General features: G+C 45.6%; 1 protein-coding gene across 4 annotated transcripts in view; it reads right to left on the reverse strand.

Moving 5' to 3' along the window:
• The window catches only part of LOC142575742 (uncharacterized), a 379,986-nt gene that overhangs the window by 146,035 nt on the left and 217,903 nt on the right, over positions 1-16,048 (reverse strand). For all 4 annotated transcript variants that reach the window (XM_075685349.1, XM_075685348.1, XM_075685350.1 and 1 more), the window contains one exon: positions 9,885-9,954. In XM_075685349.1, the coding sequence (XP_075541464.1) occupies positions 9,885-9,911 (27 nt within the window). In that variant the 5' untranslated portion in view covers positions 9,912-9,954. The remainder of the gene's footprint in view (positions 1-9,884; positions 9,955-16,048) is intronic.

The following is a 16,048-nucleotide window of genomic DNA, read 5'->3' on the forward strand; positions in this document are numbered from 1 at the left end:
GAGGAGTGAAGGCGGAGCAAGAGAGTGTCGCTACTTTACAGAGATTAAGGGGTTTTGGAACGATAACTTCACCAGTGGCGCGGCACGGAGGCTTCGCGTCTCGGCTATTCTGATTGCGACGGTTCTGTGAATGCGGATTGATTTAACTGCGAATCAAACTGCGAATGATTGTTCCACAGTTAACGAGCAGGTAATGAGCGTTGCGCGTGGCTGTAAGGAAATTCCAGACTTTCGTCGCGACAAATTTTACGCCGAAAGTGCCTTCTGAACGCAGTATCAAGGCGCACACGATGAATCAGCGTTCGCGAACGTCTGCTGATATCTACCATGCGCGGGTCGTACAATTTAATGCGAGCGCTCGATGTAAAATAATTTGAATAATTAATGTTTTGCTGGTTCTATTTAATTTTTATTCGTTTTATGACTGACAATTCCATTTTGCAGCTCTTGGTTCAGATTTGTGCTGTGTCTGCTACTATTCATTGCTTTTACGATGTAAATTTCCTATGTCCTATATTTAAACGGCATGTTAAAAATTATTGTGGTGTTAACAATGTGTTTTAAACGTATACCGGTACATTATACCGGCATTTCCTTTATATATATATATATATATATATATATATATATATATATATATCGCAAGAAGGAAAGAGACACCAAGGACAGGATATGGGAACTTTGTTGCGCTTTTTAATAAAATTACAGAAATGACAAATTAATGCAAATCAGCATCGTATGGTAAGAACGTCGCACTCGTAATGCTATAACGTGGGTTCGTATCCCACTTGTGGCCAGTTTGGTTTTTCATCCCCTTTCATTTCCAATAGTTATCATTTATTTTATTCAATTAATAAGCTCAAGTAATTTCCCCATGCGCGGTCCTTGGTGTCGTTGTTGGCTGCTTACGATACGACTAATAAAAATCGGGCCCATCGGTTTCCTTTCTCCTCGTTCGTCACATATATATAGTGCAGCTGATGCTGGTCTTCTTCGGGCCGCGGTCAGTTGCGCTGTGCTGCTTGAATAGGCAGAACGTGTGTCGAGTGAACTCCCGAACAACACTTTGCAATGCGGTGAACGCGGTTTAACTCACGTATCCGGCACCTCAAAGAAGTGCAACGTAATGCTAAAGCCTTTCTTTCGCGTTCACCGCTACAAATTCGCTGAATTTTTTTGTTCTTTCTTTTTTGAGTACCCGTGGTCCGCGCGGTATTTCTTTCAGTTCTTTGCCGGGCGATGCGTACGCCCGTGCAGCTGCGAAAGCGAGATAAGCGGCCGTCTTTATCTCAGCGACCGGCTTAATCATGTTCCTTCGTCTTCGTGTCTCGTTTTTTTTTTACGAACTGCATTAAACAAACCCCACGAGCTCTGATGCGCGAAGCGCCAGCATCGGGCCTTTCGCGTATATGACTCCACCAGCCGCGCTCTTTAAGAAGGGCTCTGAACACTTCTCAGGCGTCCGGCAGTCTCGAGTGAAAGCCGTAAAGTGTCCCCAGGATTCGCGAGGGTTAAGCGCAGGGCGCTCGCTGAGTCTCAACGCGGAGGACCCCCCGCGGGATCAGGATGCCGGCTTTTTATTTCGGCGACATCAGCGAAGCTCTCGACGAGCGGGATCGCTGCCAAGTGGTTTTAAGGCCTCGCGACGAAGACAACGATGACCCGGTTCCTGATCCCACTACGGCTGGGGTCTCTTCTATTCCGAGGTACTTGAGTCCCACTCACGAGAAACTGCAGACGCAAGTAGAAAGAGTCGCCCCCGCCGCCTCCGTGGCCCTTGGCATTGTCTCGACACCGTTGTGTACACCCGGATAATTTGGGTGCAGCGTTGTGTTTGTCTATGGCCCCGGTTTCTCTGTAGCTTTGAGGAAATATACCAATAATGTGTGAGTAATACTTTGACAACACCCTCGTTAACACTGCAACAAATTCTCATAAGCAGTGCATTATTGTATCCGATTTGTCCGCATTGGATGTTCTAACGGATGCAATTTACAGAATTGCGATATCCGTTTTTGATGCAGAGTTACGGATTTGCAAATCTTGCGCTTCTATTTGTTTTTTTTTTTCTTTTTCAATCGTATCAATTTCCGGCAATTTTTCTGAAAAAGATATTCAGGTCTCAATATAAAAACGCATTTCCAACAATCAGTAGAATTGAACTTTTTATTACAAGTGCAACAAATGTCATTCAACTTGATCCAGAGGTTGTTTCATAAAAGCGTTTCTGCGTTAGGGGAACATGTAGTTTTAACTGTGTATAGTGAGAAAGAGAGAGAGAGAGGCTCTTTATTAGAAAAACAGAGATTTTTGCCTGCGCGCATACGACCGCTGGCATGCTATATACTCTGTATAGGGATGGGGAATGGCATTAAAATATTGCAGGGGAGAGCGAAAAAGAAAGAATAAAAAATAAATATGAAACGCGCAAGTGAACCTAACACTAATATTTACAAGTGAGATGGCGGGGCAATTTAGGCTTCTCTTAAGCGACAAACTGACACGATTTGCCGCGATGCATTAACGCTCCACAGCATCTTATATATAGGTCCGATGCCCGGCCCTTCAAAAGAGCGGCGGGTTTTGGATTTATTGCTCAAATACCTGGCAGAAATCGGCCCGATCGGAAAGCTTTAGAGATTCACCGTTTCGTATAAAAAAAGAAACCGTGAATAGTAAATTCAGTACAGAAAACTCTGTGCGGTCTTATGCCCTCCAAAAGGCCCCGAGTTTCCCACCCTCCGCGAACATTCAACTTGCGCGAGGAGCCCGCTGCAGTTTCTTCCACGGCGCTGCAGCTCGCTTTCAGGACGTGCGCGCGCTCTCCGCGTCAATTTGCAAAACTCTCGGCGCCGCATTGCCAGACGCCGCAGTCGCGAGCGGCCGAGCAGCTCCTCAACGAGCGAGTCGTTTAACCCTGTTTACAGAAGGCCCCGTTGCGCCCACTGTCGTCTGCTTCGACGCATGTCGGCGGAAGCAAACGGTTCGGGCCGTCTGCCGCAGTCGGAGCGGATGTAGCCAATGACGGCGCTTCGCGGCGGTCGTGGCTAGGGCCGTGGCTTAATCGTGGATTGCACTTTCTCGCCCGCTGCGGCGCCCGCTGTGATGCGCAGTGTTGAACACATTTCCTTTTTCTGTTCGGTGTGTAAGCTGCCGAGGGCTCGTACATTGACACGGGAGGCGGTTAAAAAAAACAGAAAATGAAAGTCTGGTGTTTTACGTGCCGAAACCACGATACGGTCACGAGGCGCGTCATGTGTGGGGGACGCCGGATTATTTCCAACGCACCTGGCGTCCTTTGATCGAGGACAAATATCGGAGGTGGATCCCACCAACGGCTCATAGTAGCGGTCCGTGCTGGACGCTTTCCTGGCGTTCAAACGGTAGAGCGGCCTCGTACACGTACTCCATAACCACACGGGTGCCCCATAGCTGTAGCCCTGTGACCGGAACCCAGCGTCAGCGGCCCGTGTTGTTCCCTTCCTCTGAACCCTTTCTCCGAGACGGGCTCCTTATCTGGAATTCAGGATAATCATATGTCCTATCCCAACATATGAACCCAAATCTAAGCGCATGAGCGTTTTTCCACTCGCAGCTGCAGTCATTACGTGACCCTATTAAATCAAGAACTTGCCTTGCTTTCGGAAAGTTGTGCTGGAAGCTAAAAGCTTGTAAAATCGAGTAGCTAGTCCATCGCATTGCCGAAACATTTCATTCATACAAGAAACACAGCACCTTTCTAACGCGTTCTTGTTCAATAAAGCGTCACAAGATATCGGTACCAGCGCTGCTACTATCCACGTTATCCGGTGTTGCGATATACCGTTAGCTCTGGTACCTTCACGGGAAGGCTAAGGTTTTGTAACATTCAGCAACGTTCACTCATGCGGCTACTGTTCAAATGGCAAAGCTATCAAAAAAGCCATCGGCGCCCATGCTTTCTGGGTACCGGCACAAATGAATAAATCAATAAAAAATGAGCAGTTCTCTTCGCAGACAACTCCTACCTTCTGGAAACAGACACCCCTGAGCCGGAATTTTTGTCGGAGGACCGGAAGTCGTGAAGTCAGCTGGATCCGAGATACTCGCGCAAAATTTATGAGTAGGGAAAGGGCCGCGAGGACGTCAACGCGAAGAAATGGAGAGAGAGAGAGAGAGAGAGAGCCAAAATGGATAGAGAAACGACAAAACACTAAACGGCGACTTCGAGAGTCTCTAGATGACTGTTAGAGGGACGGGACAAAGACGAAGACGAGGACGCCGCTATATAAGTCGACAAGAACAGCAACAAATACGCGGTGGAAGAAGAGCGGCATCCGCAGATCGATTCGGAGCAAAGGAGCGTCACGTCACAACAGAACGCACGTCGCTTGCTTTGCGCCCTTCGCTGCATTTCGAAGCGTTCGCTACTCCTATTCCAAGAGCCTCTGTAAGTGCGCGGAGAAACGCGACCTGAACTGGAAGAACGAGACCGAGCTATTCTGAGAAAAAAAAAAAAGAAAGAAGAGCAGAGACGTAATAAGCGCAGAACGAGTGGTTCGGTGATCTACACAGAGTGCACGTTCGGTGTATTATGAAAAATAAATCATACGGTGAACTGAACGCGAGAAATGTTTGGTTCAGCATACTACACAGCGGGTGATGTAAAGACGCGTGTAAGCAGAAAAAAAAAAAACGGAGCGTAGTAGCGGCGGCTGCTTACGTTACGGTTGTTTATCGTCATTTTTACTATTATTAAGCCCCTACTGTTGACTCTTTTTTCTGATACAGTGAACGTTGAGCTCTAATTTAGTTAATTCTGGGGTTTTGCGCGTTTCAATACCTCGATATGCCTACCTACGAGACAAGTCGTAGACATGGGACTCTGGACCAATTTTGACCATCTGAGGTTCTCTGACGTGCATTTAAATCTGACCACACGAGCGTTTTGACTGCCGTTCGCCATGGCCGGGAACCCGCGACCTCGAGTTCAGCAGCGCGATCACATAGCTACTAAGCCAACGCGGCTATTGAATAGCGAATTCTCGTTGTAACGAAATCGTTTGATACGAATTATCGGTTCAATCAAATGTTCTCGTAGTCGTGATAGAAGTTCCTGTGTTTTACATATTCGAAGTGCGCTGGCAGGGAATCCCGCTTATTACAAACCTGGCAAAACTTACACGGGAGCCAATATGAGGAAACGCAAAATGATGAGAGAGGGGTGGAGGGCGGAGTTGCTGATATCCTCGCGAAAGAGGGGCTTCATTTGCTTTTTTTTTCTTTATTTTTGTTCGACACACTCATTGCTTTTGTGCTGTTTCGCCAAAATCAGGATCACGTTTCACCACGCGGGAGTGATCGGAAACAGTGTCTAGCGCGACCGAGCACCGTCGACAATCCGTGTTACATTGAGGCCAGGTGGGTGCTGTCAGGCCATTTAATCTACCATGTCAGTCGGTTAATTATTGTTCATTCACATTTTCTGAGAATGTTGCGAGCAAGCAAGCGCTTATATGCTTGTCCATTTGTGCCTTGCGCTTTGCGTCGTTATCCAATGCCGGTCCAGAACCATTACTTCCTTCAATGCAAAATTTAAGCGCCTCAAGAAATGAAATTATGAGGTTTTACGTGCCAAAACCATGATCAGATTATTAGGCACGCCATAGTGGCGGACTCTGGCGGAAATTTTTAGCACCCGGGGTTGTTTAACGTGCACCTAAATCTAAGTACACGGGTGTTTTCACATTTCGCCCCCATCGAAACGTGGCCGCCGTGGCCAGGATTCGATCCCGCGACCACGTGCTCAGCAGCCCAACACCATTGCCACTAAGTAACCACGGCAGGTGCACCTCAAGAGCCTTTCGGTAAACTCTTGAGGCCGTATAGTAGTTTTTAATAACGTATTGCCCTTCTTGTTCCGGAGAGCTTGTTTAACGAGTGTTCACTGAATGCCTCTTCTTTTTTTCAACACAATGCAGCTGATCGCCGCTTCATGAACGTCTTTACTACGAAACAACCTGTACAACAAAATAGACAAAACGGCCTCGCCAGCTTTCAGTGTTATGCGGGCCTCGGAAGCTGCACTACAATGTGGAATTTCACAACAAATTCGCCTGTTTAACGAGATAATCCACGCGTTTCCAGTCACATTTTGGTCTTTTGTGTAGAACCGATCAACCTGAGCAAGCGGTGCCCATCGTCATTCTTTGAAATGAATACCTAAGCAGGCTCGGCATAAACGTTTATGCTTCAGCACGCTTATCCTGCCTCCTTTTTATCTAAGAGACGCGACATTAATAGCGAATTGACCTTTGTAAGGAAAGATATTGCGGCTCCCGCGCTCTTCGTGGTAAAGGCGTTTGAGCTCCAGCTAAATAATGGGAAAGGAGAAATCATTATTCTCGGCAACCACTGCGCCAAACTTGATGAGGTTTCTTGCTTTTAAAAGAAGTTGAAATCTAGTGGCTGTTTGTAGGGAGTTTTCGATTGAAGCTGTCAATATAGTCATACAAATTGTTGAAAATCGCAAATTATCGGAAAACGAGACTATGAAGTTTACAACTCTGTAATTCATGAATGAAATATGATATCCGAATTGTGTGAATTGTATCTAATAGTACATTTAAAGTGGACAAAATTGATGCATATGTGGCGCTCGAATAGGCCACTAACATGTGAGTAGGACTTTTGCAGAACCCTTGCAAACAATGTAACAAATTCACGTAAGATGTAAATTGGCAAATCAATTAACTTGTCCGCTTTGTGCGCTCTAATGGATGAAGTTGACAGAACGATATCTGTTCTTAGTACAGAGCTACGAATTTGTAAACTTCGTGCTTCCATTTCTTTTTTTCACACGTACCAATTTTTGAAAGCCTTTTTAAAAACTTCCGGCCCTAAATGACAATTTCGCTTCCAACAGTCACTGGAACTTAAAATTCTCTCTCAAATGTAACAAATCTGATGAAAATCGGCCGAGTGGTCAGCTTAGAGAAACGGTTGTGCGTTTTACGTGTATTTGAATAGGCGGCATTGGAGTTGGTCCTGAGCTAACGCTTTCTCTTACGATAACGTCTTGTTTTCTGTAATTTGTCCTTGCTTCGTTTGTGCTCTTGTGAACATTCGAAATGAACGAGGACAAACGGTCCTCCCACGTGATCTGCGCACTGATCGAACGACGATTGGCGGTAGCATATTGACAGCTAACACAAAACACTCTTTGAACTCACACACAATATAGTGTCTCGCAACAAATAGCCACATACAGGATAACATAACACGTATCAAACATTATGTCTTATGCTAAACCTGCATCGAAAAGCTTTAGCGTTGCGGTCAATTAAATGTTATACAACTAAACGCGCTACGTACAGTTATGTGTATCATCGAGCAATGTTCATGTTTGTGCACTGAAGAGGTCAATACTTTATTATCACACAATTTTTTATATTTCTGTACTGCAGCATTCACATGCTATATTGAAAATGCTTACGCAGATGCAAAGACGAAAGAAAGCTTCGGTTAAAACAGAGAGAGAGAGAAAGAGAAAGAAATTGCCGCAATGCTGAAATGACCTTTGCATAATAGTCTGCGGCATAAAATGAATTGCCTTTCGCCCGAGCGAAACAAAATTATCTTTAGAATCGTGTAAGAAAAGCCCGAATGTCACGTGCCTGAAAGTCTGAAACCGATGCTTCTAATTAGGAGCGCCTTCGCAATAAAGGAGACTGCACCCTTGTATATATAGCCGGCTATTTTTTTTTTATATGGGATTTCTTTACGAGCTCATATTTGTAAAGAAATATAAGCCGCTTAATTAGGAGCGCCGTTGTCACGTTCCTTTGTTCCGCAATTTTGAATCTCATTACATAAGCCTTCCTTGGGGTAAACATTTATGGGGTCCTCGTAATTCGGCAACGTTACACTTTTCTTCCAGCTTCTTTCGGGTGAATGCTGCCTCTGTCCAAATAAGTCGACTAATCTTGTTAAAAGCGCATTCACCGCGCTCTCCTTCGGCAGAATTAACGGTCATAACAACAGAGACCGCAGAGACTAGGCGCCGGGCCTGTACGATGACGTCACAACCGGAGACTCCCTTCTCTTGCTCAGCGTCATCACAATGGGCTTGCCCTGGGATTCCGGTCGGACAGATTACTGTCTTTCTTTTCCGCTTCGCTCTTGACTGTTACGAGACCTGCTTCGGACATGAACGTGATGTTGTTGTTGTTGTTGTTGTTGTTGTTGTTGTTGTTGTTGTTGTTGTTGTTGTTGTTGTTGTTGTTGTTGTTGTTGTCCTCATATCCGTCCTCCTCTTCCTCCTCCTCCTTTCATTTTTTTCCTGTTTTTCTACATCAAAATTTTGAACTCTTGCTCATTTACATACGCTATCCAACTGGCTTAAGTCGACCATAGCGGCTTAGGGGGCAAGGTGGAGCTAACGCTCACAACGCTTTAATTTTTATTATTAATATTATTTTAGCAAGCTGAAGACACTTGAGGAAAGGTAATACAGGGGTGAGTGGGGTGACGGATTAAATAACTTTTCTCTCTTTTTTTTTGCTCCAAACCGCATCCGCGACTTCTTGACACTGCATTTTGACGCTAGTTCATCATTATTCACGTTCACGAGTAAAAGCAATGTCAACATCGACTCACTTTGGAGAGCCAGCGAGCGGGACGAGAATTGCGCGTCGCAATGGCGTCACGCAGTGCTCTAAGGTTGTTTACATGCAACGATGCCTTCACACATACACAAAAAAAACACACACACACACCGTTCGCGCACGTAGGGGACTGTCAACGCTATTTTGGGGGAAATACAAAGTGTGCACACGTTCTTCCGTGTGCAGCGGCTGCAAAAACAATAAATTGTTATGCGCACAGCACTGGTCTGGCACCATCACTGATTGGTCATATGCATAGGGTAGATGAGACCATATACCATTTATTTAATTTCTTCTCGACGATTTCTTAACATAAAGTAAACGAACCCTAGAGAAACCACTCCACCTTCATGCAATATATATATATATATATATATATATATATATATATATATATATATATTAAGAGAAATTCTTCATGCTACCTTTCAAACATAAAGAACTTGAGCGATGGTACAAGGTAAACAGAACACGTATTTAATTTCAACAGTTTCGGCCAATGAACCGCTCTTCATCAGGGTTTACAAGAAAATGGCAGTTCGGCACTGATAGTGAAGACAGCAGACCGGGTGCCCGGTAGTTCTCAGATACATCAAACCGAAAGGGACAGTTGTGACAGTGATTGACTGTTTCTCGGCGCTTTGGCAGATTTACAACTGACTTATTGGCAACGATGCAGGGGAAAAGGAAGGTAGAGCCCCATATATGTAGTGCAAGGAGGACAGTGAATGAAAAAAAAGGAGAAAAGGAAAAAAGAGGAGGCGGGAGACATAAGTCGGAGAAGGGAAAAGGGAGGTGAGAGTAGCGGCAGCTAGCTTCCCGTTGACACGAGGCAAAGAGGAAGAAAACGGTCGCTGCGCAGCACCAGTGCGCGTGCCGCCATTGTAGCAGGAGAGGGGACAAGTAGAATACGGCAATGGGGGGGGGGGGGGGGGGCACAATAGGAAAGGGGCCCAGAAGGGAAACAGAAGAGCGGCAACCAGTGGAAAGTAACACACACACACACACACACACACACACACACACACACACACACACACGCACACGCACACGCACACGCACACACACACACACACACACACACACACACACACACACACTGCTCTAAAGAGCGGATACCCGGTTAACCCGTGAATTACCTCCGCTGGCGGACGCCTGCAGCTAAAGGAGCAATAGAAAAAGGTCCCGCCATGAAAAAGAAAGAGCGAGAGAAGCGGGAATGCAAGAGAAGGTGTGCACCTTTGAGACGGAGACGACGGCAGCCATACAACGTGACAGCAGCCGCGCGAAGATCACAAGTGGTGGCGGCCTGCGAAAGACAAGAACACGGTGTCAGTGACCGGAGCTCACCAGCGATCGCTGGTTTCCTAACGCACTAGCTTATATAATGTTGAATTCCAATGGCAGATCCAGCTCAAGTTTTTCTGCTCTGTATGGAGCAATCCTATTCCAATGGCAGAATGGGAGCGTGAGCTGTGTGTTCCAATGGCAGATTGGGACCAGCCGCTGATCCCGGATTGCTCCGTGGAGCAAAAATATTTGCTCCACCGAAATCGGCAGATTTTACCGGAAGTCCTCGTGACGTATTTCCTTCACCCGCCTCTGCTTCCTGTCACTCTGCTTCCTGGCTCACGTTACAGCTCGGCCTCCTCCTTAAGAGGAAACATTAGCTCGGATGCTCCTATCTAAATGCATGTAGAAGGACAATTCGTTTTTCTCGGCAACCACTGCACCAAATTTGACGAGGTTTGTTGCATTTAAAACAAAAACGTAAATTCTGGTGACTGGTTCTTTCGAATTTTAGATTTAGGTAGTCAATATTTTATTGGAAAGTGGCAAAAATCGAAAATTTTCCGGAAACGAAACAATTAAGTTTACAACTCTGTAAATCAGCAATGAAAATTGATATCACAGTTCTGTGAATTGCACATAATAGTACATCTACAGCGGACAAAATTGATGTTACACATGAGTCTAAAGAATTAAGTATTATGGAAATACAGCTTTTGCAGGACCCTCGTACATAACATAACCAATTCACGTAAGATACAAATTGACATATCGAATTTGTCCGCTTTGAATGGTGTAATGAATGCCGTTTACAGAACCGCGATATCTGTTCTTGATGCAGAGCTATTAGTGCAACTTCGTGCTTCCATTTTTTCTAACTTTCGAATTTTTCGATATATTTTAAACAAAGTTCAGCCCCTAAATCGAAATTCCGCTTCCAACAGACACTAGACCCGGGCAGCCCGCTTCATAACTTCCCAGTACTCACCTTGGGATAGCGTTACTGACATGAAATTGACTCTCGGACTCGAACCCCTAGCACTCCGCCGGAAACTGGCAATGCTCTGTCTGTTTCATAAATTATACTTTAACTTTCCTGCACTGCGCGAGAACTTACTACAAGCTCCGATACGCTCATCTCACCGTTTGTTTAACTCCCTTAGTATACAGCGTTTGCATGGTTCTTCCAATGCCTTCAACAAATCCTTCCTCCCCATCGCCATAAAAGAATGGAACAATCTTCCCGAAGCCGTGGTTTTAGAGTCAAATCCCTCCAAATTTAGACAGTTAATATCAGACCATTTCAACTCAAAATAGCCACTTTTCCTCACGTTACCTCTCCCAACAATCCGTCTTGCTTGTGTCATCGCCTATTTTTCCTTTTCTTTTTTTCTTCTTTTTTGCCACTTACGTTTAGCATTTTCCACATTTACGTGTACACTTTTCTTTCAATTTATTGCTATTCAGTTTGAGATATTTTCAATGTTTTGTTTATACCTGATGTTTTCTACAATTTATTATTTATCTTTCTGTTGCCTTTGTTTGCATTCTTTCTTCTTTTTTTTTTTTGAGCTGATGTATGGCACTTTCACATCGCTGTTTCCCCCCCCTTATGTAATGTCCCCGATGGGACCCTTAAGGGAATAATAAATGATGATGATGATGAAAAGCGATTCAGGTGTTATCTCAGAAAAGCGTTTCTGCGTTTTACACGTATTTGAATAGGCCGCGTCAGAGTTGGGCCCGAGCTAAAGCTTCCCCTTAAACAATTTGCCTAGGGATCAAATACACGAATAATAAGTGCATTAACATTGCCAAAGATGCTGCAAACAAATTCTTGAACACTACGTACTGTCAATACAAGTAAAATATGAATTTTTTCATAAAAGAATATACTCGTATGTGCCAAGAATGGTGCCCAACATAACTGATGTCAATGCTTCCATGTTTTTGTCTATTTAATAAGTAAAGAAAATATCACACGAATATTGGAACTACATCAGTTCGGCGCCATCAAAGCAGTGCATGCCGCTGATATGAAAAATGTCAGGGCCATGAAATGAACAAGTTGAGGACAAATAAGTTAATGACACTCTGCCATTCAAGATCCTTGTTTACATTCTTGTACATATGCAACGGCCAGTGAAAAATCTCAATGACACTGTCATTTATTCCAATGTATTACGCAGCAGCAGCTGTCAACGGTCGTGTATCGTGAGTAATTGCACCGAAATTATAGTCGCAACATAGAGCACGTATAAAAAGCTGGAGTTCTGCAGACTATACGAGGGCGAGTCAAATGAAAGTGAGCCACTCCGAATATATGACAAACGGGGTACTTTAATTAAAAGTAGCCCCCATGAGCATTTAGACATTTGTCCCATTGACTAACGAGTCGCGGAATTCTCGTCTCATAAAGCTCCTTGGGTTGCTGCTTCAAAACGTCTGCAGCTGACTTTCACGTCATCGTCCGAGATGAATCTGGTTCCATTGAGCTGTTTTTTCGGTTGCCCCAAAATGTGGAAGTCGCAAGGCGACAGGTTTGAGCTGTATGGCGGATGTTGCAGCACTTCCCGCTTGAACTTTGCCAGTTTTGTATTAAGCACATCAGCGACATGGGGACGGGCATTGTCGTGGGACAAGACGACCCCATTCGTCAATTTTCCACGTAGTTTGTTCTTGATTGCGACAAGCAGCCGATCCGGTGTTTCACAATATCGGAAACAATTGATAGCCTCTGAAGATTTCGAAAATTCTATCAGTGATGGCCCCTGACGATAGAAAAATAGAATTCAACAACACCTTTCCGGCAGAAATGACGGCCTTTGCTTTCTTTGGGGGTGGTGAATTCGAATGTTTCCATTGTAAGCTTTGCCGTCGTATTTCAGGCTCGTAGCAGTGGCATGATGGTTCGTCTCCGATCACAATTGCAGACAAGAAATCGTCACCCTTATTGTGATACCGGATCAGATGAGTAAAGGCAGCGCCGATCTTCTCCGTATTCTGGCAGTGGTTCAAAATCTTGCGCATCCATTACGCACACATGAGCCGATAACCGACATGTTCATGAATTATGGCGTGAACCAAACCGTGACTGATGTTCACATGCTCTGCCAGTTCATCGATGCTTATCCTCCGTTCTTGTCTCATGAGGTAATCAACCTTTGCAATTTTGTTAGGAGTGCTTGCACGATGGCTTTGGCCCGGTCTGGGATCGTCTTTGCAACTTTCACGTCCTTCTTTGAACCGTTTGTTCCAACGCTTCAGAGTGGCCAATGAAATGCAATGTTCAATGTACACGGCAGCCATACGGCGACTAATTTCTTTTTGGGAAACACCTTCAGCTGTCAAAAACCTCACCGCACTACGCTGCTCACTTCTGGAGCCTCCACTACGGCACGCAACCATGTTCAACCTAGTGTATGAGACCATTAAAAAACATTTATCCTCACACCTGCGTGTCACTTCTGTAAATTAGAGATGCCTGTCTGCTAAGCGTAGGCCTTGCAGATAATGAAAAGAACTATAATTGCGGGGGGTGGGTAGGCTCACTTTCATTTGACTCGCCCTCGTACATTAGAACTGCGAAGATACAATGGAGTATACAAAGGCGAAAATACAGCTTGATAAAGGGCAAGAAAGTGCCACTGGAAACAAAGTTCACTGGAGGTATACACAACACCTCGCAACAAGTTATTTAAACATACGTATAAGTCTTCAATAATTCTATGTATCTAAGAAAAAGTCGCGGTATATAATGCGTCAAACAAGGCAAATAAACATGTTGCGCAATCACAGATTCACCTAATCCTAGATCCTGCCCCCATTCCCTCCACTCCCCCCGATGTATCGCGCGCGACGGAAGGCGGCGCGCTTGCTCCTCACATTTCTCCCTTGCGCACGCAAGGCTGAGCCACCATCGTCGGCTCCCCCCCCCCCCCCGCAACGCTTTCACTCGCACATACAGCATGTGACGCGCGGTCACGATGTTATCGTCCTCGGACTTTATGCGGAACATGAGGGCGACGGCGATGGCAGGAATGCGCCTAGAGTTTCCATATAATTGCTATCGTAACAGTTTAATAAGAGTATCAGGCATTTGAAGGGTCCCATGGCCCATTATTTTCCGCAAAAGAAGTAACAAAATAGAACTTTCACCATGCGACAATTCGCTGCACCACAATTCGCAACAACGCTTTTTTTTTTCCTTTTGTGGGGCGGGGGCACCGTAATTTAAAAAAAAAAACGCAAAGTATGTTGGTCACAATCGAATGCCTACTTTGGGCAACTAATGTGGCTATTAAAGGAATATCGAAGAAAACACGAAACGCTTGGTCCACAAGAACCATGCGCATACTACTCGGTACCGTACACCGGCGAGACAAGACTTTTTGGAGAGGTTGCGCTCAAGCGAACGCGGTGCAATCCGTCGAGTCCCCACATTGATGGCGGCTAGCGACCATTGTTTCTTTTCCTCGTCTGCTAGCTAGAAAGCGTCCAAAGCTCTGCAAGGCGAAAATGCACTCGGCCAGAGAAAACCGAACGCGCACCGAAGTGCGCCGCGCGGTGGTCGGGGCAACACGAGAAAAACGCATGCGCTCTGGCTGGCTCTGGCAGCCCGCGGGTAGGGGAGAGAGAACAAAAAACTTGAAGTGGTTCAACGTGTCCTCGCGATTAAAAGTCAAAGTAGAAAAATAAATAAAAACGTAGTGACCTTGGCTGGCTTTAGTGTCTTCACTGGATGCTTTGGCGCATGTGAAAAAAATTTTTGATATTTTTTTATGTGACATGAAGGCACGAATGAACCACCACAACGCTTCGTCTCATCGGGCCTCGCTGCGCGCTTTGCCAACTTGTCTGACAGTGTGTTGATTTGGCTTGTCTCTTTGTATGGCCTGATATACGACTTCGCAAAAGTCAATGCACCTTTGGCGTCAAATATTTATGGGAGCATTAAATTTACAAAGTTCCTCAATTGAAAATCTAAAGCACACGTTTGGAAATGTCACTGCACCTTTCACATCAAAAGTTTATACCCATAAAGTTTCGGAATTGACATCCACACGCTCCGTAAATTCCAAGATATAATGTAGGTTCCGGGGCCTCCGCAAGATGCCGCGGCGAGCCCGTTCGCCATCAAAACGCCCTTGAAACTTTGTGCTCGGATGGGGCTGCTTGCGTTACGTGACTCCCGGTGCATGGGCGTTGCCGCGAAATCCAGCCCGAGTTCGCAATTTTCGCGGTGAAATGGCATTTCGAGCGTGAAAAAGACGCTCTAGACAAAACCCAGAATGATTTCCGGCGCCGGGGGTTGCTTTGGTCGGCGGTGCATGGACAGCACGAAAAAATTTCGGGGGGGGGGGGGGGGGGGGGCGCTGAAGCCCGATAAGCCCCCCCCCCCCTGGCTACGCCCCTGGTGTGTACGTTTGGCGATTCATTAAAAGTAACCATTGCTCGTTATCTTCAATAGTGGTAGTAGTAGTAGTAGTGGCGTGATTAAAGAAAGAAAAAAAATTGTGCAGAAATCTTCGACGATGATTGTCAGCTCAAGCGAATAGAACGAACGAACGAACGAACGAACGAACGAACGTCTTCCTTGCCGAATCCGATCACCAACCGCCGACAAACGGCGGATACGGCTGAAAAATCCAAATAAAGCTAGTCACTTGAAAAGAAAGAAAGAAAGAAAGAAAATACACAATGTCGGGGGTGGATGTACCCGTGTGCGCACGTCACTACGCCCTGAAAGCACTCGAAGAAAGACGAAAAAGAAACGAAAAAGAAACGAAAAAGAAAAAAAAAGAGAGAAAGAAACGCAGGGGTCTCAAACCAGGAATGTGTGCCCGACGACGTGTGCACGCCATTGTAGATTTGTGTACAAAGAGGCGTCGCCGCCTCGAATGGCCTCGCCCGAGACTATTATAAAGCCGCAAAGTAAAGTAAAGAAGGGGCCGAAGCCAAGCCGTTGCCAAGCGGAGAAGAGCTAAGGAAACGGTGTAGTGATGCCGCGCCCCAACGGAAGTGATGAGTTTGCGTCGCCCCAACCCGCACCTTATACACAAACACGAACAGACGAAGATAAATAAACGCGTAGCGGTGAGAGACAGCGCCCT

Source organism: Dermacentor variabilis, chromosome 3 (assembly GCF_050947875.1).
Source record: "Dermacentor variabilis isolate Ectoservices chromosome 3, ASM5094787v1, whole genome shotgun sequence".
Taxonomy (NCBI): Eukaryota; Metazoa; Arthropoda; class Arachnida; order Ixodida; family Ixodidae; genus Dermacentor; species Dermacentor variabilis.